The sequence below is a fragment of the Saprolegnia diclina genome (assembly GCF_000281045.1).
Source record: "Saprolegnia diclina VS20 unplaced genomic scaffold supercont1.11, whole genome shotgun sequence".
NCBI lineage: Eukaryota > Oomycota > Saprolegniomycetes > Saprolegniales > Saprolegniaceae > Saprolegnia > Saprolegnia diclina.
Window position 1 is genome coordinate 272,191 of NW_008246078.1, and position 23,008 is coordinate 295,198.

General features: G+C 57.9%; 12 protein-coding genes across 12 annotated transcripts; 6 read left to right on the forward strand and 6 right to left on the reverse strand.

Moving 5' to 3' along the window:
• Nucleotides 1-1,982: 1,982 nt before the first annotated feature.
• On the reverse strand, nt 1,983-3,357 carry SDRG_04468 (hypothetical protein). The gene has a single exon (XM_008610143.1). The coding sequence runs from the start codon at nt 3,277-3,279 to the stop codon at nt 2,140-2,142; it is 1,140 nt and encodes a 379-aa protein (XP_008608365.1). The 5' UTR covers nt 3,280-3,357; the 3' UTR covers nt 1,983-2,139.
• A 1,868-nt stretch (nt 3,358-5,225) lies between these two features.
• SDRG_04469 (hypothetical protein) lies at nt 5,226-6,368 on the forward strand (the record flags this gene model as incomplete). The annotated part of the gene is made up of 1 exon (XM_008610144.1): nt 5,226-6,368. The coding sequence occupies one exon, from the start codon at nt 5,226-5,228 to the stop codon at nt 6,366-6,368; it is 1,143 nt and encodes a 380-aa protein (XP_008608366.1).
• A 647-nt stretch (nt 6,369-7,015) lies between these two features.
• SDRG_04470 (translation initiation factor 1A) lies at nt 7,016-7,640 on the forward strand. The gene is made up of 2 exons (XM_008610145.1): nt 7,016-7,175; nt 7,240-7,640. Exons 1-2 carry the CDS (start codon nt 7,067-7,069, stop codon nt 7,554-7,556), a joined length of 426 nt encoding a protein of 141 aa, XP_008608367.1. The 5' UTR covers nt 7,016-7,066; the 3' UTR covers nt 7,557-7,640.
• Nucleotides 7,641-7,853: 213 nt separating this feature from the next.
• SDRG_04471 (hypothetical protein) lies at nt 7,854-8,418 on the forward strand. Its single transcript, XM_008610146.1, has 3 exons — nt 7,854-8,079; nt 8,119-8,276; nt 8,324-8,418. Exons 1-3 carry the CDS (start codon nt 7,911-7,913, stop codon nt 8,375-8,377), a joined length of 381 nt encoding a protein of 126 aa, XP_008608368.1. The 5' UTR covers nt 7,854-7,910; the 3' UTR covers nt 8,378-8,418.
• Nucleotides 8,419-8,695: 277 nt separating this feature from the next.
• On the forward strand, nt 8,696-9,219 carry SDRG_04472 (hypothetical protein). Its single transcript, XM_008610147.1, has one exon. It carries the CDS (start codon nt 8,750-8,752, stop codon nt 9,182-9,184), a length of 435 nt encoding a protein of 144 aa, XP_008608369.1. The 5' UTR covers nt 8,696-8,749; the 3' UTR covers nt 9,185-9,219.
• An 80-nt stretch (nt 9,220-9,299) lies between these two features.
• SDRG_04473 (hypothetical protein) lies at nt 9,300-10,375 on the reverse strand. The gene has a single exon (XM_008610148.1). It carries the CDS (start codon nt 10,329-10,331, stop codon nt 9,504-9,506), a length of 828 nt encoding a protein of 275 aa, XP_008608370.1. The 5' UTR covers nt 10,332-10,375; the 3' UTR covers nt 9,300-9,503.
• A 1,276-nt stretch (nt 10,376-11,651) lies between these two features.
• Nucleotides 11,652-12,131, reverse strand: SDRG_04474 (hypothetical protein). Its single transcript, XM_008610149.1, has one exon. The coding sequence runs from the start codon at nt 12,050-12,052 to the stop codon at nt 11,732-11,734; it is 321 nt and encodes a 106-aa protein (XP_008608371.1). The 5' UTR covers nt 12,053-12,131; the 3' UTR covers nt 11,652-11,731.
• Nucleotides 12,132-13,651: 1,520 nt separating this feature from the next.
• On the reverse strand, nt 13,652-14,542 carry SDRG_04475 (hypothetical protein). Its single transcript, XM_008610150.1, has 2 exons — nt 14,055-14,542; nt 13,652-14,005 (listed from the first exon to the last, which is right to left on the reverse strand). Exons 1-2 carry the CDS (start codon nt 14,494-14,496, stop codon nt 13,731-13,733), a joined length of 717 nt encoding a protein of 238 aa, XP_008608372.1. The 5' UTR covers nt 14,497-14,542; the 3' UTR covers nt 13,652-13,730.
• Nucleotides 14,543-14,818: 276 nt separating this feature from the next.
• Nucleotides 14,819-14,986, forward strand: SDRG_04476 (hypothetical protein; the record flags this gene model as incomplete). Its single annotated transcript, XM_008610151.1, has 1 exon — nt 14,819-14,986. The coding sequence occupies one exon, from the start codon at nt 14,819-14,821 to the stop codon at nt 14,984-14,986; it is 168 nt and encodes a 55-aa protein (XP_008608373.1).
• A 42-nt stretch (nt 14,987-15,028) lies between these two features.
• On the reverse strand, nt 15,029-15,868 carry SDRG_04477 (hypothetical protein; the record flags this gene model as incomplete). The annotated part of the gene is made up of 3 exons (XM_008610152.1): nt 15,029-15,353; nt 15,400-15,524; nt 15,572-15,868. 3 exons carry the CDS (start codon nt 15,866-15,868, stop codon nt 15,029-15,031), a joined length of 747 nt encoding a protein of 248 aa, XP_008608374.1.
• Nucleotides 15,869-16,281: 413 nt separating this feature from the next.
• On the forward strand, nt 16,282-21,598 carry SDRG_04478 (hypothetical protein). The gene has a single exon (XM_008610153.1). It carries the CDS (start codon nt 16,301-16,303, stop codon nt 21,548-21,550), a length of 5,250 nt encoding a protein of 1,749 aa, XP_008608375.1. The 5' UTR covers nt 16,282-16,300; the 3' UTR covers nt 21,551-21,598.
• Nucleotides 21,599-21,792: 194 nt separating this feature from the next.
• Nucleotides 21,793-23,008, reverse strand: SDRG_04479 (hypothetical protein). Its single transcript, XM_008610154.1, has one exon. It carries the CDS (start codon nt 22,956-22,958, stop codon nt 21,795-21,797), a length of 1,164 nt encoding a protein of 387 aa, XP_008608376.1. The 5' UTR covers nt 22,959-23,008; the 3' UTR covers nt 21,793-21,794.

The window sequence follows — 23,008 nt, forward strand, 5'->3', positions numbered from 1 at the left end:
GTCCAGTGCATACTGTCATGACTACCGTGCTAAGATCTGAGAATATGAACCGCCCAATCTGAGTTGTTAGCCACGGTACCGTTGCCGTCGGGCGATTTTTCTCAACTTCATCTTGTCTACGCGCGCGTGTCGGCGATACCGGTTCTTGTACCCTTTGACGCTTGACGCTGCTTTGACTGATCAAGGTGTTGTCGCTGCGTCCTCATGCAGCATACGAAGGCTTCGGTCTACTTCGTTGAGGACACCAAGCACGACCGGCGAGTTACCAGCAACGTGTTGAGCGCGTCGCACGCATCGAGCACATGCATTAGTACCTTTTCTGGGCGTGTACATGCGCTGTAGAGGCTCGTGGCGTTCTCGCTCAAGTACTTGGTGATCCCTACCACTGTGCCACTGTGCTAGTACAGTGCTGGCATCGGTGCTGCGCTGGTCGCAGACTTCGGTGCCGGAGCAATAGATTGGCCATTGCACTCGAGCCAGCCGTCTATACGTTAGGATTAATGGAGTCAACGCGCAAGAGCAACAACGTCGAGCGCTGGTGCGACGCAGGGGTCGCTGATTTCTGTATCCGGACAAAACAAAATCCGGATACCTGGCAGAAAGTGCAAATTCGTCCGACGACGTCGGCGCAGCACAAGGATCTGTGCGTTGTCTTCGGAGCGCGCCCCACGCGTTTCTGTGCCAAACGACCTTCATCTCGAGCGCCTCACACAAGATGCCCTGATCCTTGCACATGGCAGCCAGCACCGCGACTACTGGCAGCGCACAGCGCGACGCGACCCACTCGTCCAACGAAGGTGAGGTAGGAAGTGATCGGCATGACTCGCTCGTAACCTTCGCGTTGACTGCGCCGTTGTCTTTCGGGCGCAGGCGCGCTCGATAGAAACGATCATAGCGCTGCGCCTTTTGCCCTTGCTTTGCGCAGCAGACCGCTTCGGGCGTCTGGCAGCATTCTCGCAGCGTCGAGAACGTGCTCGTTCTTGTGCCGGACTCGCTCGGTTTCTCGTCACAGTGCTCGTGCGCGTCTGTAAGTCGTTCTCACGGCTCTGTTTGGCGGTGCCAGCCCGAGATTCGAACACAAAATGCTGCTGCACGCCATCACCTGCTGTTCAAACGTGGTGTCGCCGAAGCGCCGCCTACGACGGGTCATTGTCGCTACGAACGTCGTGCGCCGCGCTCTTTGGCGTCGATTCTCGCGTCGTTCAAGGACCTCGTCTCATCCGTTGCTTCCGATGCGATGACGACAGCGTCGTCAAAGGACATAAGGGCCCCAAGCTTGGCCGGTACAATAGCTTGCTTTTGGTAACGACCGAGGACTTTGTCGCTGCCTTACTGTACAATGACTTTGAAGTCACGAATCGATCCTTCTTTGTTGGCAGTTCAGCATGAACTAGGACGCGCTAGGCGCGCGCGATTCTCGACACCCCCGCTTGGCTACACATCACAAGGATGGCAACAGAAAAAGCGGCTTGATCGCAAGCGCCATGATTGCACCTTCATAAAGACAAAGCTGCAGACTCCGCGCTTTGACCTAGTGCGGCTACGAGGTGCGATCCTAGATGCACTACAGTGTACAAACTAAGATCGTAGTGCCATCCATCCAAGAAGCACTGCGCCAGGACGCCAGTGCCACGGAATCGACAACATCAAGCTTGAAATAAAGTGGGCATCACATTTAATGGCAAGTCACCCATAGTTATTTGTGTATCGCAACTGATTCAAATGACCAACCCTATCCCTACCTAACCCTAACGTCACCAACGGTCAGCTTTGCTCCCTCCACGTCTTTGGTCAGTCGATGTCGAGGCATCCAATCGAGCTCGTCGTACAGCTGCAAAGACTACATCTCCGTACACAGCTCACTTCCATCTTCAATCAAGAGAGAATATGACTTCGGTTTTGGCGATTCGAACGCATTTTCACCCAAAATTTCGTCCCGTCGTCGGTCGAGATCGAGACAAGGACTCCAATACTGTGCGTTGCAGGCTTCAATTGCACCTTAAAAGTCGCCCAAGAAGCTCAACAAAACCTATATACAGGTAGAGCGCTTTGGTTTTGTGTGTAAAAGTGGTGGATCTGCAATTTTACGAAAGCAACTCAACAATATGACATTTATAAAGCGCCACTAACGTCGACCGTTTAGCACGCCGGCTTGTCGCCGACAATGGCATCCTTCGGGACCAAGTTCTTGGCCTTGAGGATGTCGACGATCTTGTTGATCTTGAGGCCGCCGTTGGGACCGTCGGGGCAACCACCGCAGTTGTGAAGACCAACAACGACGTTCTCCTTGGTCGAGAAGACGGGCGAGCCCGAGTTACCGCCCTGCGTGTCGAGCTCGTAGCCAAACTCATCCGGGACGCACGACTCGATGCTCAAGTCAGTGACGACACCCGGCTTGCCATCGTCGACGACAATCGCAGCGTACTGCGGGTAGCCGCGGGGGTTGCCAATGATGTGGATCTCCTCCTTGAGCTTGGGGCCGTCCGGGCGGACCTGGAGGTAGCCGTACTTCTTGATGTCGACGCCGTCCTTGACGTTGAGCTTGATGAGCGCAAAGTCGTTCTCCGGGTTGGAGATGAGGTGGACAGCGTCGGTCGCGACGATCTCGCCCTTGCAACCGAGCTGCTTGGTGTTGTTCGGGTCGTCGCACGTCGCGCAGACAGCGCCAAACTCGACCTGGACGTTCTTGGCATCGTCCGCCGTCTTGATGCAGTGGTTGTTGGTCATCAAGTGACCCTCCGAGCCAATGAGCCAGCCCGTGCAAAGCGACTTGCCGCCAATGAGGAGACGCGCCACCGAGAGCGCCGACTTTTGCTTGGCAGCATCCGCTGTGTAGCACTTGGTCGGCTTCGAGTCGTCCTTGCCGCAGATCGCCTCGAGCGGCGACGGCGGCTTGCCGAACGTCACCTTGTCGATCGCGAAGACCGGCGTCGCCTGCTTGGTGTACGCAGCCGCTTCGTAGCTCAAGACGGCCTCCGAGCCCGAGATCCACTCGGCGAAAACGTTGGTACGCGACTCGCCGCCGACGTACTTGACCGACTCCTTGCCGTCGAGGCTCGAGATCGTGAGCGTCGCGCCGGCCGGGATGTTGAGCGCGTCGAAATGCACGGCCGTGTACGTAGCACCGACCTGCTTGATCGTGTGGCTGAACGGGGCGTCGCCGTTGAAGGTCAAGCTGAGCGGCGTCTCCTTACCAATCTCGATGGACGCCTGCTGGACGCACTGCTGCGCGGCGGCGGCGGCCGCGAAGAACGTGATCAACTTGGTCAAGCCAAACATGCTAGTTGGTGTATTTGCAAAGGAAGGCAAAATGGAAAGTGAGCTCGTAAGACGAACCCCAAGCGCGTGCGACTTGCGAAATCTGAGTTTGTGGATCTGAGTTGACCGCTGCATGGCCACATGTCATTGGCTAGCCAAAGACAGATGGTGTCACTTTGCACCCGAGAATAGGAGCCGACGACGCAGTGTATCCATTATCATCACCATGAGTGCGAGGAGCGAACCCTACTACGAATGGCATTGCGCGATGGCAGTCGGGATGATGCTACCATCCTCGAGTGTTGGTTTCTTGTGGAGTCTTTGCAATGCATAGGTGCCTCTGGGTTCCTAAGTCTGGTCATCAAGTGTGATAGACATTGGGATGGAATCTGAGTTGGTGATGATCGACAACCTGGTGTGATTTGGGGCAAATACGTTTAATCTTTAACGTCAACGCGGCGCCACTCGAATGAAATGGTAAAACGCAACCGATCAGATCTTAAACGCAGGGTCAAACCTGATGAGGAGCACCCACCACCCACCACGTGGAAGATCGTCTGATAACCTGAGCATAGAAAGGGTCCTGCCCGTGCCGGTGCAGTCCTGATAGAGCCCACCTTCGGCCATTCGAGCACGGAGGATTAACTGAAGAATTAGGTGCATTCACAAGTTTACCTCGAAGCTCACTGTGCTCACAATGAAGGTGCGTCTAGTTTGGTGTCGATTCCGGTCCTGTACGCTGGCCCTCGTTGCATACCGGTACTCGTGTCTCGAGGACGGGTTAGGGTAGTCGTCGAAGCGCCTGATCATCCATACGAAGCGTTGTACTATTCTGGTTCACTGTAGTCCGTAGTCCGGAAAAGGATCACGCTGCCTCGATCGTTCTTCTAGTCAAGAATGAGCATATACAGCGATGGGTAATGTAAACTCTTGTTTCCATCTTGGGTCCATTCCTCACACAAATCTTCCTTGAGACGTCCTACCATCGACTATCGCTACACTGTAGTCCCAAAACCTTGGTTTTGCTAGCCTTTTGTACTCGTGGTTCACACCCAGACTGTGTTGCTCCATCACCCCGCCGTGCACTATGCAATCGTGAGCATAAGGATGGTACGAAGCAATCCGCAGTGTAGTCGCACCCGTAAACGTACCTTGGTACAGCTGGGAGTTTGCTCAATGCGGTGGTTGCGCTCTAAGATCGGCTCGAAGGTCGCCAGGAACAGCTTGCGATCCGAGTAGTAGTGTAAGAGCACGAGGAAGCTGGGGCTGCATATGCAAGCGCATGTGGCGCACACTAGTAGAGCACTTGAACGTGAAGGATCTTGGTGAAAGATGGTTGCTCGTGTCGCACTCCTGCATCACAAAGCAGTGGCGGGTATCGTGGTCGAGGAAGTCGAAGAGGAGTCAAGGTGACACTGCGTCGGAAGAACGTGCGCAGCGTCTCGATGCGACTGCTCATAACGTTAGTACAATTCGCTATCGAGATACTGCAACCGAGACTCGAGTGACCACAAACGCGGCCAAAACGACGTGCACTGGACGAGCCGCTGTCTGGCTGCGCGACACGACCCCCACCAAGAGGAACAGGACGCAGAGTGGTGCCCGGCGTTTCCAGCGTTCTCGCTGCGTCCTTTCCTCTGCATTCTCTAGTGTCCTTGTATTCGAGAGCCAACCTTGTGTGAATAATGAGTCGTAAACCAGGGCCCCTTGGCAATTACGGCGCGATCACGTTACGATAAGGCCATTGCATGCTATACAAAGTCACATGCAACACGTGCCGACGACTGCCCCGTGCGATGAATGCCCTTCGATCGCCTCCGAAGCTGACCTCGAAGAACGTGAAAAGCTTGAGCCCACCAAACGCACTCCAGTTGCTCCAATATCAGTGCTCTAGGGTGTTGGCCGATGAAACCGAAACGCTCGGACGTCACTTTACATTTTGCAATCTTCTCCAGATACCAACAAGCATGTTTGGCTTCACCAAGTTGATCACGTTCTTTGCGGCCGCCGCCGCCGCGCAGCAGTGCGTCCAGCAGGCGTCCATCGAGATTGGTAAGGAGACGCCGCTCAGCTTGACCTTCAACGGCGACGCCCCGTTCAGCCACACGATCAAGCAGGTCGGTGCTACGTACACGGCCGTGCATTTCGACGCGCTCAACATCCCGGCCGGCGCGACGCTCACGATCTCGAGCCTCGACGGCAAGGAGTCGGTCAAGTACGTCGGCGGCGAGTCGCGTACCAACGTTTTCGCCGAGTGGATCTCGGGCTCGGAGGCCGTCTTGAGCTACGAAGCGGCTGCGTACACCAAGCAGGCGACGCCGGTCTTCGCGATCGACAAGGTGACGTTCGGCAAGCCGCCGTCGCCGCTCGAGGCGATCTGCGGCAAGGACGACTCGAAGCCGACCAAGTGCTACACGGCGGATGCTGCCAAGCAAAAGTCGGCGCTCTCGGTGGCGCGTCTCCTCATTGGCGGCAAGTCGCTTTGCACGGGCTGGCTCATTGGCTCGGAGGGTCACTTGATGACCAACAACCACTGCATCAAGACGGCGGACGATGCCAAGAACGTCCAGGTCGAGTTTGGCGCTGTCTGCGCGACGTGCGACGACCCGAACAACACCAAGCAGCTCGGCTGCAAGGGCGAGATCGTCGCGACCGACGCTGTCCACCTCATCTCCAACCCGGAGAACGACTTTGCGCTCATCAAGCTCAACGTCAAGGACGGCGTCGACATCAAGAAGTACGGCTACCTCCAGGTCCGCCCGGACGGCCCCAAGCTCAAGGAGGAGATCCACATCATTGGCAACCCCCGCGGCTACCCGCAGTACGCTGCGATTGTCGTCGACGATGGCAAGCCGGGTGTCGTCACTGACTTGAGCATCGAGTCGTGCGTCCCGGATGAGTTTGGCTACGAGCTCGACACGCAGGGCGGTAACTCGGGCTCGCCCGTCTTCTCGACCAAGGAGAACGTCGTTGTTGGTCTTCACAACTGCGGCGGTTGCCCCGACGGTCCCAACGGCGGCCTCAAGATCAACAAGATCGTCGACATCCTCAAGGCCAAGAACTTGGTCCCGCAGGATGCCATTGTCGGCGACAAGCCGGCGTGCTATTGATAAAGAGTTGCCAGTGGTGTCGTAAATGTTTATAGTTTGAACTGGTTTGAGCTTATACTTCCGCGTTGGCACCAACACGTGGTCCATGGTGCCTTCGCTTGCAGCGTCGCTGCGAGCTCGGCGCGATGCTGCATTGCGTGACCAGTCATACGTGAATGTCCCCACAGAGGCTGCTCAGAGAGGCCCCGCCAAGGCTGCCAACGCACCTTGAACGTCGCTGCAATTTTGTGATTGCTCCTCGTCGAGAAACAACACCCAAGAAGCCCAAGAGAAGGTGCAGCTCGGCAAAGGAGCGTCTAATTAGCCGTGACAAGGGTGCATTGGCGCTCTGCACGCCACCTTACATCCGAAAATGGCGATCTTCTTGGCTTCAACATGGCCGGTTTGACACGCGACCATTCATTGGTCGGTTGGGTTGGGTGGTCTTTTCTGCATATTAATTTAACGTTCAATCTTTTCACTCTACAAATATCAGGTTGAACGTACTATATTTTAAAACGACCGTGGCCATCACTATAAAAAGATGGCCACGTCGCAGCGCCAGTCTACCATCACTTGGTGTTTGTATGCTCTATTTTATCCAATCCGGGCGCCGACCAAGAATATAGCCAATCAAGTGGCGGCATGTGATTTTGGCCAATCGGCGTCGAAGCTGGAAATAGGGGCGAGTTGGTGGTGGTCCATCATTCTCGGAGATCATGTCCTCGGCAAGCAAGAACAAGGGCAAGGGCGGCAAGAACCGTCGCCGCGGCAAGGGCGATGGCGAAGAGAACAAGCGCGAGCTCGAGTTCAAGGAAGATGGCCAGGGTGCGTACATGCCTACGCATCTCGCCACCTCGCGCCACGGCTAACGATACCAAAAACCTCGTAGAATACGCCCAGGTGCTGCGCATGCTCGGCAACGGCCGCCTGGAAGCCTACTGCTACGACGGCGTCACGCGCCTCGGCCACATCCGCGGCAAGATGCGCAAGAAGGTGTGGGTCGGCGCCGGCGACATTGTGCTCGTGAGTCTGCGCGAGTACCAGGACGGCAAGGTCGATGTCATCCACAAGTACAACGCCGACGAAGCGCGCAGCTTGAAGGCGTACGGCGAACTCCCGGACAACGCGCGCATCAACGAGACCAACGTCGACATGGAAGGCGGCGGCGACGACGACGACTGCGGCTTTGAGTTTGACGACATTTAAACGCGTTATTTTATCGGGGCGCCGACGACAATAGAGTTTTACCTCTTGGGGTGGCACGCCCACGTACGCTTTTGTCTTTTGCGCCTCTTGACGGCGGCCATTTTGTGACCATCTTAGTCTGATCTCTGCCGCTGCAGTTGCTTCCTCAAGCCCGGTATCCTCCCACACGTGGTGGCAGAGCTGATCGTCAGAGCTACTCGGAGCGCGATCGACCATCTCGGGTCCTCGGCCGCTTCCCTGAGGCGAGTAGCCCTCTACTGCAAGTACCTCCGTGCCCATCCCTATCTCGGTGGCACAGCAAATGGAACCGTTACGAGTCGGTTTCAACCGATAGCAGCCAGGAGATGGTCGGAGATGGCGTTTCCGAATTCCGCCGACGAGACGATGCCGAGCTTCACGACGCCGCTCGAGCTCGATGAGGACCGCGAGGCCGCCGTGACGCCGGCGCCGCTGAGCATGAGCCCCAACAAGATCCGCATGCGCATTGACGCCGCCAAGGAGCAGGCCAAGGTCGTCAACTCGGGTATGTGAGCGGCGCGGATGCAGCTCAAGCTGGCGCTAGTGTACGAGCAAGGCGAGGTGATCCACTGGATGAGCGTGCGCAGCCCGGACCTCGTGGCGTTTGGCCGAAGCCTCGAGCAGCGCGGGTTCCGGACGCTGGGCAGCATTGCGTTTCTGACCGAGGACGACCTGCCGCCGGACGTGAGCCCGGGCCTCAAGGTACGCCAGCGCGACGATAGGCCATCATCGATGCTTCTTTGTCTTAGCACACGCTGCTCGTGGCGCTCGCGGAGCTTCGCCATGAGCTCTACCGCATGTAATTAGAGTCTTTGTTGTATTTATACCTACACCTCTTCTCTATGGCACTGCCACCCACGTTCCAGTGCCGATGCGACGCTGGACGACATGACATGCAGAAGGGTCAGCTACTCGGAATACGCATGGGAGGCGACCAAGCAGCAGGAGGAGGAGGGAGCGAACGAGAAGCCCGAGGCAGAGTTGGACGGCAAGTGGAGTGGCACGGCGTCGTCGGTCGGCCAAATTTCTGGCCGCCCAGCCGCCGACCAACCATCATGCTGATGATGATGGATGCCAAGAAGATGAAGAAGAAGGGTGGTCGCCGAGACTCTTCCTATTTCTTTGTCGTCTTGCCGTCCCACGCGGCAGCACGTTGAAGGTGCGCCTCTTCTGCCATGTGGCGCGTCCTCCGCCTTGCAGCTGCCACTGGCCTTTGCGCGTCAAAGAATTCGATGCTGCGCAACACTTCAACGTGCAGCGAGCCGCTGGCGCTCGGCGCCAAGCGCGGCTGCCCGCGCGTCGTCTACCCGCTCGTGGCCGAAGCCGGCTTTGACATGGGTCTCGAGACTGTCCCAAGCCGCAGTCGGGTCCCACTCCATTTTCACGACGACAAGGACGAGGTCATCATCGTACTCCGGGGCACGGCGAGCATCAACATCAACGGCGAAGAGGCGCGCGCAGGCTGCGGCGATCTCGTGTTCATTGGCCGTGGCCAGTCGCACGAGATCCGCAACGAAGGCGACGACGAGCTCCTCTTCTCGTGGAGCTTCTCACCCTCGAAAGCAACGTTCGCCGCGTCGTTGACGGCCAAGGACCTCGACCTCGTCTAATCTCATACATACCAGTCGTCCATTCTCCTGTGGCTGTACCTACTCTAACCTGACGTGGACGCGCCTTTTCTACACCACGCACAGCTACCAAGCTCATACCGGTTGGCAAGAGCAGAGCATTACGCAGCTCACATCAGAGCGCTACCCGCTCGCGTCGTCGTACGTACCCATCCAGCGCAAGGTGGAAGAATGGCGAACGCGGCGGCGCCTCTGCCGCCATCGCACCCAGTAGAAGCCGCGATCGAATTCGGCATTAGCGACTCGACGACGATCGACTGGATTACATGAAGCACATGCAACGACAACGAGAAGAGTGCTACTAGAGCACGGCCTCTTCTGCTTCTTCGATGGGCAGCACGAGCCGGAACGACGCCTGCTGCTGCTGGGCGAGGCGTCGCCGGCGCACGCGGTGTGCGACATAGAGCGCGGCCAGAACACCGAGCACGGCGGCGACAAGCAAAAGCGGCAGCAGAACGCTCGACGAACCACTGCCACTTGGTGCCATCTGGACGTTCGGATTCGGGTTGTCGAGACTTTCGTGGTACCCGTTCGTACACGACGCTGCGGTGATGGATGGAATGAGGATGTGCATGGTTGATCCGTTCAGAAACGTGAGCTCGACGTCCATGTTCGCCAACGGGATTTGCGCGCTTCCGGCAATGGCTCGAAAGTAGTAGCAGCTGCTTAGCATCTCGGTGACAAAGCCGTTGACACGGACGCGCTGGACGCCCGTATCGACATTGACGGGCTGCACGGCCATCCAGAACGGATTCGCCCCGTTCTTGAGGCACACATGGGCCCGCGTGTCCTCGACCGGACAGCGCTCAAACGACCACGCGACTTGGAGTCGCGTCGCGTCCTGGCCCGTAATCTCTCGAAACACCTTTGGGCTCAAGTCGAGGTCGCCGTGCTTGCATTCGGGGCACTGATCCACGAGCATGACAAGCGCGGACGCCGTTGAATTGCACCGACTGTCGATGCAGCGCACGCGCGCGCAGCGGCCGCAGTGGGCGAGATTGGCCCACTGTGGCGCGTTGAGGGCTGCGTAGTTGGTCGTCGCTAGTGGCGGCGTCCACATGAGGTTGCAGTTGCCATGGCGCGGCGCGCTCAGGACGTACGAGGTCCCGTCGCCTTCAAAGGTCTCCATGCTATAGACGCGAGCTATAGACGCGATGTCGATGCCAGACCTGGTCGGCCAGTATGTCATCAGCGCTTTTGTCAGCGGAGCATGGGATTGGCTACATATGGTCGTGCGACATTGGATTGGCCAACAAATAGACACGGTTTCAGTAAGGTATACATAACATCTGATGGACGGATCTTGTGGCGTGACGTGGCGCGACGCTGGGTGGAGAGGTCGCGGACCGCGCAGTAACATGTTGCTGAGTGTGGCGTTGTGGGTGCGTGAATAGAGCCGCTGCAGCGGGAGCGACACGGTACACTGCGCAATAAGTACACTGATTACACCTGCACATGTACACAGATCTCATGGGTGCATTCGAAAATACAAAAATGCACGGACGACGGACGCTTGAATGCACCAGACGTTGCGGAAAAGACGGGATCGCGTGAACCAGCTTGGCGACACCTTTGCAAACCGTGCGCGGTACGATTAGCAATGGCGCCGACACCTTGGAGACATAGGTGGTTTCTTCATCGGCTACATCATGCGATCGGTCGCATGCCCATGCGACCACTCTCAACGGAAGGCGATGAGACGATGGCCATACTGTATGTAGGAGGATCGGCGCAGTTGAACAGGATGCGCATATTGGCGCCACAAAATATGTATCTTGTTCATGGGTTCGTCTCCGCCAGTACGACCGCGTCGAGCGAGAATCTAAATAGACTCACTTCAACAACAACAACCGCGTCGAGCGAGATTCTACTGTGGTCAGACGCGAGATGATGGCCGAGACGGAATGCACCCACCTGTGTAACTCGAGTGTGTACTGTTCACTGCATCGCCGTATGCGATGGCTGTGGTTGCTGCAATGGATGAAAAGCATCGGATCTGAACTCGTCCAGATTCGGTCGAGTACCATCTGGTGCGGAAGCCAACTGTGTCACCCAGATACTCGGCTGACAAACGTCCTGTGGGATTCGCACTTGAAGCTGTGGCCGTGAATCGTGTGGCGCCTTGTCACAGTGTACATGAAATAATCCAAGGACCGACAGGCGTCCTTCTTCGTTTCGTCGTCCACCACCACCACCGTAGGATAGGTACCGTCGTAGCGTTGGACTAAGAACTGAGTGGTTGTGGAAGATGATGATAATAGAGGAGCTGCAGATATGGATGGAGGTTTCTCAAGCAATAGTCGTGCGCCCGCAACGATACTAACCCACCGAACCAGCCACGACGGCGTCCGAAATGTTGCGTGCTGTGCTGCTACTCTGCCGCACCCGGACCAGACGCCGCTTCTTTCGGTTGCTGGTTGTGGCGCGACCAGGCAGCAGCATGCTTGTCGAGAGTCATACGCTTGTCCTTGCTATATAACTAATACGATTTAAATTAGGGTGCCTATGCTAACATGCTACTGGGGTTGCTTAGACCTTGACGTCCTTGGAGAAGAGCGCGAGGAGGATCGAGAGGTCTTCGGTGCTCCACTCCATGTCGAGAGACGGGTCCATGTCGAGCTCTTCTTCGATCGAGAGGCGGACAAAGTCGTCTTCAAAGACAGCGCTGAAGGGCGTCTCGACGTCAGTCTCGGCGCAGAATTCATCGGCCGAGTCCATCGCCTCGAGGTACGACTCGTACTCGGGGAGGGCCGGGCGCTTGGCCGAATACGGCGCGAAGCGGTGGCTCTTGCGGTCCTTCTTGGCGATCGGGCCGAAGCGGTGCGAGATGCTGCTCATGACGGTGGCCATACTCGTGGTCGGCGTGCTGCGAATTGTGAAATGAAGAGAAGATGGTGACAGCACGAGCGCTGGGTTCGGAACGGCTGCGCTGTCAACGATTTCAGATGATCTGGTTTTCGCATCCCACTCTACTCTGGCTACCTGGCCACTCCCTGCCCCGCGCGATGCCTCTTTTATGCGTCGGCTGGGTCACAGCTTTCAGTCCTCAACTCCCCATCCTCGCTTCTACGATACCAGACCCATGCCACTTTTTTTACCAGCACGATCTCTGCTGTGTCACGGCGTGAGTACGCCCACAAAGACGACGACGAAGGTACGACCATCGTACAGACGTTGGACGCTGCGCAGGAGTCGAGTGCCCAGACGCTCGAACGCTTAAATTTTGAATTCAGACTTGACCACGTGTGGAAGCTGGATGAGTAGCGTCGTACCAAGTCTCGTCGTGCAGAGTCGAACGTACGTCCTCCGACTGTGATAGCTACTTGGTTCGATTTGTTTTGGGGTTGGGATGGACGATCGCCATTACGTGCGATATGCTTGGAGCTGCCACAACGCTTGGTTGATTTGACGGGCACACCGCTGGCCAAGGTCGGTGGCCGCTGGATACATTTTGTAGCAAGGATACAGAAGTTGCAGAGACGAACGGAGTATACGACGAAACTGTCGTACGAGGTGTTGTAGCACCACGCCTGCACATTCCTCCGCCAAGGACGGAAAGAACACGAGCGGGTCGCGGCCACGTGGCAGCACCTCATCAAGGCGGCTGGGTACTCACGCCATCTGTGTTAGTGGTATGTCGGTGCAGATGGGTCGTCCGACCAGCTGAACAAGGTGAGTGTCTCTTGCCGCGGCGTCACCCGATGGTATCTATCACACCACAGCGGTTGGGATGTGACGCGACGCTTGCAGGACGCAATCGTGAACCAGATTCCATGGCGTACTGACCACACCCCTCGCTTCGAATCGAAACGAAAATCGGCCTCTTTGGGATTATTTTCCGGCCCCGCATCGAAACCCGTTGGCCTTTCTTCGCTACTCTTCTTTCTCCTCTGAGTTGTGGAGGGCGTGGACGGTGCAGTGTACTCGTACACTTCGAATCGAACCCAGAGATCCCACGACGTTGGTTCGATGAGGCAACGGCCCAACCATCTCCGTCGCCCGTCGAAGAAGCGCTGGCTATTCCTGGGACGTTGGTTGCAATCAGGATGGGTGACGAAGACGCGCGAGCCTTGTGTAGCAGGCCAGAAGCGGAGGAAGAAAGGAATCAGAGCGTGGGCCGGCGCAGAAATGAACGCTTGAAGTAGCGGCGTGCTTCGGTGATCGGCTCGTACCAGTGAGTAGCCACCTGGAAAGGCTCTGCGACACGTCGCGTCGCCAAGCAGCAGACCCGCAGAGTGGCGACATCGTCTCGTCCAACTCTCGCATCGAATGCTACGCATATCCATTCGAGTAGCTACGGCAATTATTTGCCTGGCGGTGTCGCGGACCAGCGCGCCTGGTAGACAAGATGGGCACTGAGAACGCGTGCGCCATTCGCTGTGGCTGTCCCACGCCATCATTCCCGCGCCAGGTCGTTGACGACCATTCCGCGGACCGAGTTGAAATGCAGAAGGAGCCCAAAGTATCCACGATCGCGGGATGGTCAGCGACCAGTGAACCTTGATTGCTGTCGTCTAGGTGTGCTATGCTAAAAGAGGCGAAGCCATTTCTTCCGCGGCAGCTGCGCCTTGAGCAGCTTTTTCTGATCTTCAACGCGCGCGAGGTCGGCTTCGATCGCGTCAATCTCGCGGAAACCTTGGCGCTTCTCGAGCTGCAGCGCTTGCTGCTTGAGGCGCAGCTGGTCGAGCTCGATCTGAAGCGCAGCCGTCTGCATCGATGCACGGGCGCTACGCGGCGTGTACTGGGACGGCCACGTCGACTGCGGCACGGGCTCGCCCGGACGCAGCTTGGGTTGCGGCGCAGCTGCACATGTCATGTCAGCATCGTTGCCGGATCATCCACCGAAACGTACCGGGCGTCGACGGCGCGGCCGTCTCGACGGGTTCCTGAACGTCAACAAAGTCGACCGCGGCGACGCGGTCATGGGCGTGGCCGGTAAGCGCCTGCTTGTGGACATTCGCCATCGTCACATCGGGCGAGACCTCAAACGCGACCGTCTTGCCAGAGGCGAGGCGCACGACAGCCTTCACCGGCGTCTTGTCGGCCGAGGCCGAGTCCATCGTCGGGTCGGCGTCGCCAATGTCGGTGCGCGTCTCGGGCGCCGGGTAGATGGGCACGTACTCGTGGATCGCGTCGAGGAGGTCCGGGTACTTGTCATGAAAGTGCTCGCGGAACTCGACGTCGCGCCGGAGGTTGTGCACAAAGTAGGCGGCCGTCGCGCCCGGCACGCCGAGGGCGACGCCGTTGAAGAGGAGCAGATTGCGCTTCCAGTTGGACTTGAGCGCCGACGCCATGCTGAGAGGATGCCTGGATGCTTGGATGGTGACGTAGACAGGCCGCTCCCAATATAATAGTATGCAAACGATTTAATATGTATACAAAATACAATATATCAGTATGTATTTAAATACGAGCCACATTGCCCTTCGAATACATTGCGATCGGCAATCGCAAATAGTGTTGTTTCCCATTTTCGGCGTATGAAGGTGGATGACTACAGCGCAAACGAACGTACACTAATTACGACCCTTCATTTAGAACGCGATCGCAACGGTATCGAAAGGTCGATAGTTTACTGAAGGCCCCGCAACGTTTGTGAAGGGGTAAGACATCAGAATGGACGCCAGCCGCCCCGCCGAGACGCCGCCAAGCACCACGGCCGTCAGCTACCTCTCTGCCTCGTACTGGTGCGGCCTCGTCATCATGACCATCGGCGTCGTCCTGCCCCTCGTGTACATGTTCCTCCAGAACAAGAAGGCCTTTAAGAGCGTCCGCCGCGACTAAGAAGCCGACGCCAGCAATACGACATGTATCATCATCTTGGCCTCAGACCTTCATCGAGACGCGCTGCGACGCATTGAGCGAGAACTTTTCAATGCGGATGCGCTCGAGGTTTTGCTGCTGCTGGAGCTCGGCTTTGACGTTCTGGTACCGCTGGAGGAGCCGCTCGAGGTCCAATTGGCGCTGCTTCTTTTGCTCTTCGCGGCCGCTCTGGATGCGCTTCTGGAGCGCGTCCAGCTCTTGGCGCTGGCGCTGCTTGAACTTGACCTCGCGCTGGAACATTTCTTGTTGTTTCGAGTTGCGCCACTTTTCCATCTCCCACGCCTCGAGCGCGTCGGCCTTGAGCTTCATCTTGTGCGCCTCGGCGTAGCTATCAGATCTTAGTTTTCGAGTGGAAGAGCCAAACGCGCTGGTACTCTTTTTGGCGTGCGAGGTGCTCTTCGATCTTGCGCAAGTTCAAAAGCTCCTTGGAGAACTTGGGTTTTGTTTGCTTCTCGAGCAGCTTTTGCTGAAATTCGAGCAGTTCACCCTTGTGGCGTTCCTAATGGCATATGCATCGTGCGGGCCATACAGATGGGATCGACGTACGCGCATGGCGAGCACGAGTTCTTCAATGTTGTGTTCATAGTCCTCCATCTTCTTGTCCCAAACGACGTTGAACTGCTGGAACTCGAGCATGTGCGCTTCCTCAACGCCGAGCCGCTCGGCGATCTGGCGCGACCGCATCGCTTCCTTGCGCCGGTTCTCCTCGTGCACCTTGAGCTCTTCGAGGCGGTTCTTGGCGATCTCGGCCTCGACGTACTTGCCCTGCTTCTCGCAGTTCTTGCGATGCTCCTCGAGGATCTGGAGAAAATCCGCGACCGCCGAGTCCTCCACGTCGCCCATATCGCTCAAATGAAACTCAAAAACGTCCTTGGCGACACATAAAAATAGGGCCAACGGCTCAAAACCGCTGCACAATCCAGTGTATTTACACGATAAGCTGAGTGTGCGATCCGTGAGCTTGAATGCGTCGACAACACCGCAACTCCAATGTACGGACAAACGACGCTCAAGGTTTGTACCAAGGGCAGAAACCTGGGTGCACATATATCCTTGCTACCCCTAGTCCTAGCATTCACCCCTTGGCTGTGGTATACATTGGGTTCGACCTACCGAGGTGGTAGCGACGTAGTTGAGCAGCTTGTCGATAGCCATTCTTGACGAGCGCTGGTTTACATGGCGCCGCGCAGACGTCGCGTGACGCCATAGCTCGCCGATCAATGCGCCGTAACCGATTGAGCCGTTTCGGTTTCGTCGCCCCGGCTACCACCGCGAATGTGGCCGTCGGTCGAGACGGCTGTGGGTGTCGGCTACGTTGTCTGCACGCTCCTCGGTGGTGTCTGGTACCTTCGCCTTCTAACGCCGAGCTTTGCCAACGATCTGTGGTGGCCTGGGTACAATCTCTCGTGGCACCAGGCCTTTCTTGTGGATGTCGTCAATCAGCTCCTCCAGAGCCAAGCCAACGGCACCTTTGACGTGCTTTCGCCGATCGCTGTCGTCGCCAAGCGCTACGACGCGGGGGCCAACCACGCGTCGTTCTACCTCCCGTACATCCATGAACAGCTACTAACACCGCAGACGTCGTTTCGATGCGTCGTGCAAGAGCTCCGCGCGCTCTCGGCCTACTGGGCCTTCCGCATGAACGTGCAGTACTGCTGGGTCGACTTGAACAAGACATTCGAGGTCGCGCACACGGTCGCGCGCCAAGGTCGCTGCGCGGATCTCTACTCGACCAACGCAGCCGTGTACCTCGAGACAATGCTGCGCAACCAAGACTGGCCGGCGATGCAGGCCACGTGGGGCGGCGACGGCATTCGCTTCAACGTGGCCATCGAGCGCGGGCTCCAAGAGACCAGCCATGGCCGTCGGCTCTTGTCGGACATGGCAGCTGCCAAGGCGACGACGTCGGTCGACGACGAAGTTGCCTACTGGCACACGTACGACGTGGCCCACTACACGTTGCAGTGGCAGAACCGATGGGGCGCCGGGATCGCCGAGACCCTTGTGCTGCAAAATGCATTTGGGATGACGCAGCAGATCACGCTCAAGGCGCTCGACCAAATCACCGGACCGTGGTCGTCCCAGACGATGTTTTGGATCCCGATCCAAGACCTCTTTAGCGCCATGGTGATGAACCGCAGCTTCGTGCGCGGCACGAGTCGGTTCTTTGGCGCCAACACTTCGGGTCTGCCGACGCTGAGCTTGGAGAGCTACCGCGGCATCAACGTTGGCTACGGCGTCGCGCACCGCTTCCACGATTCGATTGGTCCGTTCCTCTCGGTCGACTGCCTCTACGTACCACCGCCAGTTGTACTTCGCGAGGCGTACAACCATTTTCTTAGTCTCTTGCACACCGAGCTCCAAGCCTCGGGTCTGCTCCGCGCCGCGTTCTACGCCGGCACCGCGCCGGTGGTCGCCCCGGTGCCAGCCAGTTGGCGAAACCGGTCGGCGTACTTTGGCGGCGACCCCATGTGCACGTCGGGCACGGCCACGGCCTTTGTGCAGCAGTCGTTTGACTTTTACGATGCGTGCACGAGCGCCGTGCCGCTGACGCTCTCGCCGTCACCCAGTGCGCTGTTGTGGGCGGCATTGGCGGCGAATGCAACTGTGTCGCCCACGTGGCTGCAAAGCGCGGTGCCGACGATGGCCATGCCGTCCGACTTGGCTGACATGGTCGTTGCAATTCCATTGGCCGTGGCGATGCTCAACGTCTCGCTCATGCAGTACGCCGCCAGCACCAGCCGTGTCAACGAGATGGACCTCTTGCTCCACCCATTGCTTGGCGACCCGACGATCGATCCAAACTGGCACGCTGCGGGCTGGTGCTTCCTTTTTGAGTGGGCCCTCGGCCAGCGCGAAGTTGTCGCATTTGCCGGCGACGTCTCGACTTTGGTGCTGCTCTCCAATGCCTACCCCACCCAAGCCTACATTGCCAGCGACGCGATTCTTCAATCCGCGACGCAGCTCGTGCTCACGATGGTGGGCATTTCGTCCATGATGCTGCTCGTCGCAGGCGCGGCCGCGCTTGTCGGTGTGAGCCTCGCCAACGGACGTATCGTCGGGCGCAACCTCCTGTACTTAAACCGCGTCGTCGGCGCCATCTGGATGGGCCGCCCGCTCGCGCTGATTCGAGGCATGAGCGCGATTCTGCTGCTCGCGACCGCCCAGTTGCACCTTGTGACCGAGGCTACGCCCGCGACGACGCGTCTCGAGGCATCGCCGCGGTCCATTTTTGAAACTTCGCTGCTCGCAGGCGAAGCCACGTGGGTGTCGTATGTGCTCACGGATGTTGCTGTCGTTGTTGCGCGTGAGGCTGCGCCGTTGGCCGGTGCACTTGGTGCGTGCAGCAGCTGGCTCTTCACACTGCTGTGGACGTTGCTGGTGCCTGTGGCCATGGAAATCCGCCTCGACCGGCGATGCTCACCTGATGACATGGACTACGGCCTCGTCTGCACTTCGGGGGTACTCCGCGTCGGTAGCTACGACCGCACGTTGCTCCTTCTTGGCGCGCAAGTCATTTTTCTCGCGATGGCGTTGGTGCTAACTGTAGCGTGGCGACGGCCGTCGCTGGACGTGCACCGCACCGTTCGCCTCGTCGGTATGGCCGACGTCTTGATGTGTCCGCTTGCGATGACGACGCGCTTTGATCTACCAACGTGCTTGCTCTGCGGCCTCGTACCACTCTCGTCCCAGCGTGTGTTTGACGTGACGCTCTGGGGCCTCTACGACAACCGCTTCTCCGTGTCCCGTCGCGTCGGGCTGCACCCAAACGTACGACGTGACGCCACGATGGCGATGCATGGCCCCACGTTGCACCGGACATGGTCCAGCGTCTTTGCCAGTGTGAAAAAGCGCAGTCGACGCTTCATGACACTGGTTGCACTGGGTAACATGGTAGTTGCGGTTGTCAGCAGCGTCTCGTACTTTGAAGTCTCTCAAGTCAACCTCGCCAACGACTACTACTGGGCCAACTTTAACGTCACGGGCGCGCACGCGTTTTTCGCGACCTGGCTCAACGAACAGCTCGTGCTCGGACTCCAAAGCGCGTCACCGCTACTGGAAGAACCGAGCGTGCTGCAAGAAGCCTTATTTGCAGCCGACACAGCGTACGTCTTGGCACCCAACAACTATGGTGCGCTGTTGCAACACGCAGAGCTCCATACGATCGAAGACGCGATTACCGGTCTCCGGGCCTCAGACGCCTGTATGGCCCCCTGGATCTTCTCGCCCTACTGCTTCCTCGACTTTGATAGAGCGTTCGAGGTCGCCTACTCGGCGGCGCGTCAAGCTCGCTGCTACGCCGACATGCCAACTAACGGCGCCGTCTACCTCGAGTCTCTCTTGCGCAACATCGACTACCGCGACTGGACGAATTGTTGGGGCACTGCGTTTGAAACAGCGTACGCGCGGGACCTGCGCGGGTCGGTGGCGGGTCAGAAATGGCTCGATATGGTATCGGCGAATCCAGTACCCCTGTCGACTGAAGCTGCGTATTGGCGCCAGCACGGGGTCGAGAGCTACGATACGCAGTGGCAAAACTACAAGCGCATCGGCGTCATGAACAGCTACTCGATCACGAATGCTTACGGCGTATCGAATGATTTGACGCTGATGGCGCTCAATGGTACCTACCGCGTGGATCGCCAGACAACGTACAAAATGTACTGGTCGCTTGCCAACGACTTGAGTGCAATCCTGCGCAACACCAGCGGCATTGGGGGACGCAGTCTCTTGCGCAGAAGCAGTCAATTTGCCTTTCTCAATACGACACTCCAAGCCGTACTGATGGCGAATGGGACGCTGACGTCACCGCTGCAAAACGGCCTTCAGGTTGTCTCGCAGCTGCTGGGACCATTTGGCACCGTCGACATGATCTACATTAGCGTGCCGCCGTTGGTACTGCGCTTTGTCGCTGACGCGATTGAGCGCCTGCGACACGCCCTCGGCCACGCCAACACCGGGGCGCAAGCAGCTTACTTTGGCATCTCTCCCGTGGCCATTTCGTACCCGATTCCTAGCGTCTGGCTTGAGCCCAACGTCCCGGCGTACGGAAGCTCACCGCTCTGCCCCGAGCTCTCAGCGCCCAAACGCGTCTCCACCGGCCTCGCCAACATCATTGGCTTTGACCTTGCCTGCATCGACAGCTCGCCCATGCAAAGCAAGGTGGTGCCGACCCGCATGATGTACGTCGTGGCGAGCCTGCTCTCGAGCCTTGCGTTCCTGGACATTCGTAGCATCAACACGTCGGCGATCTGTCGCTTTGACGTTGCCAACGCTGGTATTTGTCCCACGTACCTCGTGGCAACCATGCGCTTTGTCAAAGCGTACCTGCTGTCGGTTGTGCCATTGAACGAGACATCGGCACTCGTCACAGAGGCGCGGAGAGTGCACCTGCACGTCGTGGGCATGAACGTCAGCTTGATGGTCTACGCCAAGCCGACCAACAACGTGCTGCGGCTGTTGCAAGCGCCGGTGCTCCCTGATGACGCGTTTGCATTCTTCGGGTGGACGTACCTCTTTGATTGGGTGCTTGGACACCGCGAAGTGATTTCGTTTCGAGGTGACGCAAACGCGTCATTGACACTGCTTACGGACGCCACATTGCCGCTGCGGCAGCAGGTGCCGGCGTGGCAAGTCACGGGCGACTTTGCCCAGTACTCGCGCGCGTGTGTCTACTATGTCACGTGTGTCATGCTCGGTGTCGCCGTTGTCGCCACAGGGTACATGCTCACGACCCGGGGCCATTTTGAGGGCCAGAATCTGCTCAAATTAGACCGTATCGGCGGAATTGTGTGGGTCGGTCGCCCCGTGCTCATTCTGCGAAGTCTCACAGCACTCTGCCTCCTCTCGACGGCCAGCCTCGACCTCGGCACCTCGGGCTTTGTCAGCTTCTTTGATCGGACGCCGCTGCCCTTTTACAAGATGCTACTGGCGTCCTGGGAAGTCGCGTGGCTTGTTGTCGTTGTTGATGACATTGGCCTTGTCGTGACACGCGAACACGCGCACTGGTACCTCTCGCTCCACTCGATCGTGGTCTGCTGCGGCGCGGTGCTCTACTCGTACGTTATGCCGGTCGCGCCCAGTTTGGTTGTTGAGAAGCAGTGCCAAGTGGTTGAAATGGACTTTCAAATACTTTGCACCTCGGCCGATTTGGTGATTGGGCACGTGCGTCGGCTGCTCGGCATCGTTGTCTGCACGATCGTATCGCATTTACTCGGGTACATTCTGGCGCGCCTTGTGATAGGGCCGTTGCCGCCGACAAAGGTGACATCGCGCCTCTTGTCGGCCGGCGCCAAGTACTTGTACAACCACAGCCGCTGCGTCGTTCACGGCGTCTTCTATCTGGACCGCGCGTCTGCGGCGCTCAATGGCGTTCTCACGTATCGCCATCAAAACGTTCTGTACGCTTTCGACATCAAGCTGTGGCGGATCCTCGCTGCACCCGTGCCGGACGACGGCGATCTCCGAGACGCGCTGCCACTCCCCGACGGCATTGTTGGGAACGAGCCGTGGACGATGGTGTAGCGTGCTCTGATTGGTCTAAATGGAAACGGCGCGTCGTTTTATTGGATATTGGATGTGGGTATCAACTTGATATCTATGACGTGGCAGCATAGCAATTCGGCACTTATTCAGTACCATAAACCGATTCCAGCTCTCGAGAAAAGCAAAGCAAACACACGCAGATTCAAGGTTGCGCACATTGTATATATTTAGGTACAAGAAGGACTTATTATTATTTGAAGAGTTCTTTGACGGAGCAAGTACTCTACTCAACCAGCGAAAACGACGCATTCAACGTGGCCTGGTCGAGCCCTGGAACGTCGACGGCGCTGCGTATCGGCGCGGCAAAGAAGCGCCAGAGCTTGATGTCAAACGCGTACATGGTCGACTCGAGCTTGAACGTGAGAATGCCGTTGAGTGCCGCAGACGCCCGGTCCAGATAGTAGACGCCGTGGACGATGCGACCTGTGTGGTTGAAATGGTACCGCGCGCCGAGCGAGAGCAAGAGCGAGTGCACGGGGCTTGACGGTTTTGGGCCCACCACCCGCTTGGCGATCGAGTAGCTCACAATGTGGCACGTCCCCATGAGGAGGAGGAGTGTTCCAAAGCGGTTCATGTCGCCTATCGCAATGTCGGCGCTCTCGCAGACGACGGTAAAGTCCATTGCCGCGTGGACGCACTGTGGAGCGACGTGCAGTGCAACCGCGACGGGCGACGCGCCCGAGAGGATCGCGACCACGACGCACACCAGTAGCAGATTCGGAAACACAAAGTACGCTGCGTACTCTTGCGTCGCGACGAGCAAAATGTCGTCGACGACCGCGACGAACCACGAGACCTCCCACGCCGCGAGAAGCACCTTGTACCACGGCGCGGGCTCGACTTGAAAGAAGCTGAGGTAGCCCGAGAAGCGCAGGTCGACGCCACTCGTGCAGAGAAGGCAGATGGCCGTCGCACTCCGGAGAAAGAGCAGCGGTCGGCCGACCCAGACAAGACCACCGACGCGGTTGAGCTTGAAGAGGTTGCCGCCTTGAAAGCACGTGGGAGCTCGGAGCATGTAGCCAACGGCGACGGCCGAGACGAGAAGCATCATGCACGTGACGTATTGGACGCCAGCCCGAAAGTACAAGACGAGGTTCGCTGCGAGATTCGACGCCTGGACCTGCTGTGCGAGTGGGAGTTGGTAGTCGCTCAAGAGATTGAGACGACCTACATCGCCTTGGAAAGAAATGACTTCGCGCCGACCGAGCACCCAGTCGTAGAGGTACGTCCAGCCGTAAAAGTGAAACCCGGGGTCAGCGGGGTCCAGAACGTTGGTGTGGAGCAGCTGCAGCGATCCGTTGACCTTGGCGTACAGCATAAACTCAATGTTGAGCGCTTGGACGAGCGCGTGCGTGGACGCAAGCGGGAGTGCCTGGGACGCTGGCATGTAGGCTTGCACAAAGGCGAGGGCCTGCCGGAGCGTGAGGAGGCACGACG

Coding starts and splice junctions, on each gene's coding strand:
- SDRG_04475 (XM_008610150.1), bottom strand. CDS start 14,496: ATGGCGTCGGCGCTCAAGTCCAACTGGAAGCGCAATCTGCTCCTCTTC. Junction 14,006..14,054: donor GGCCGCGCCGTCGACGCCCG/GTACGTTTCGGT, acceptor TGACATGTGCAG/CTGCGCCGCAACCCAAGCTG.
- SDRG_04474 (XM_008610149.1), bottom strand. CDS start 12,052: ATGGCCACCGTCATGAGCAGCATCTCGCACCGCTTCGGCCCGATCGCC.
- SDRG_04471 (XM_008610146.1), top strand. CDS start 7,911: ATGGCGTTTCCGAATTCCGCCGACGAGACGATGCCGAGCTTCACGACG. Junction 8,080..8,118: donor GGCCAAGGTCGTCAACTCGG/GTATGTGAGCGG, acceptor AGCTGGCGCTAG/TGTACGAGCAAGGCGAGGTG. Junction 8,277..8,323: donor ACGTGAGCCCGGGCCTCAAG/GTACGCCAGCGC, acceptor TCTTTGTCTTAG/CACACGCTGCTCGTGGCGCT.
- SDRG_04468 (XM_008610143.1), bottom strand. CDS start 3,279: ATGTTTGGCTTGACCAAGTTGATCACGTTCTTCGCGGCCGCCGCCGCC.
- SDRG_04478 (XM_008610153.1), top strand. CDS start 16,301: ATGTGGCCGTCGGTCGAGACGGCTGTGGGTGTCGGCTACGTTGTCTGC.
- SDRG_04479 (XM_008610154.1), bottom strand. CDS start 22,958: ATGCCAGCGTCCCAGGCACTCCCGCTTGCGTCCACGCACGCGCTCGTC.
- SDRG_04472 (XM_008610147.1), top strand. CDS start 8,750: ATGTGGCGCGTCCTCCGCCTTGCAGCTGCCACTGGCCTTTGCGCGTCA.
- SDRG_04473 (XM_008610148.1), bottom strand. CDS start 10,331: ATGGAGACCTTTGAAGGCGACGGGACCTCGTACGTCCTGAGCGCGCCG.
- SDRG_04470 (XM_008610145.1), top strand. CDS start 7,067: ATGTCCTCGGCAAGCAAGAACAAGGGCAAGGGCGGCAAGAACCGTCGC. Junction 7,176..7,239: donor GTTCAAGGAAGATGGCCAGG/GTGCGTACATGC, acceptor AAAACCTCGTAG/AATACGCCCAGGTGCTGCGC.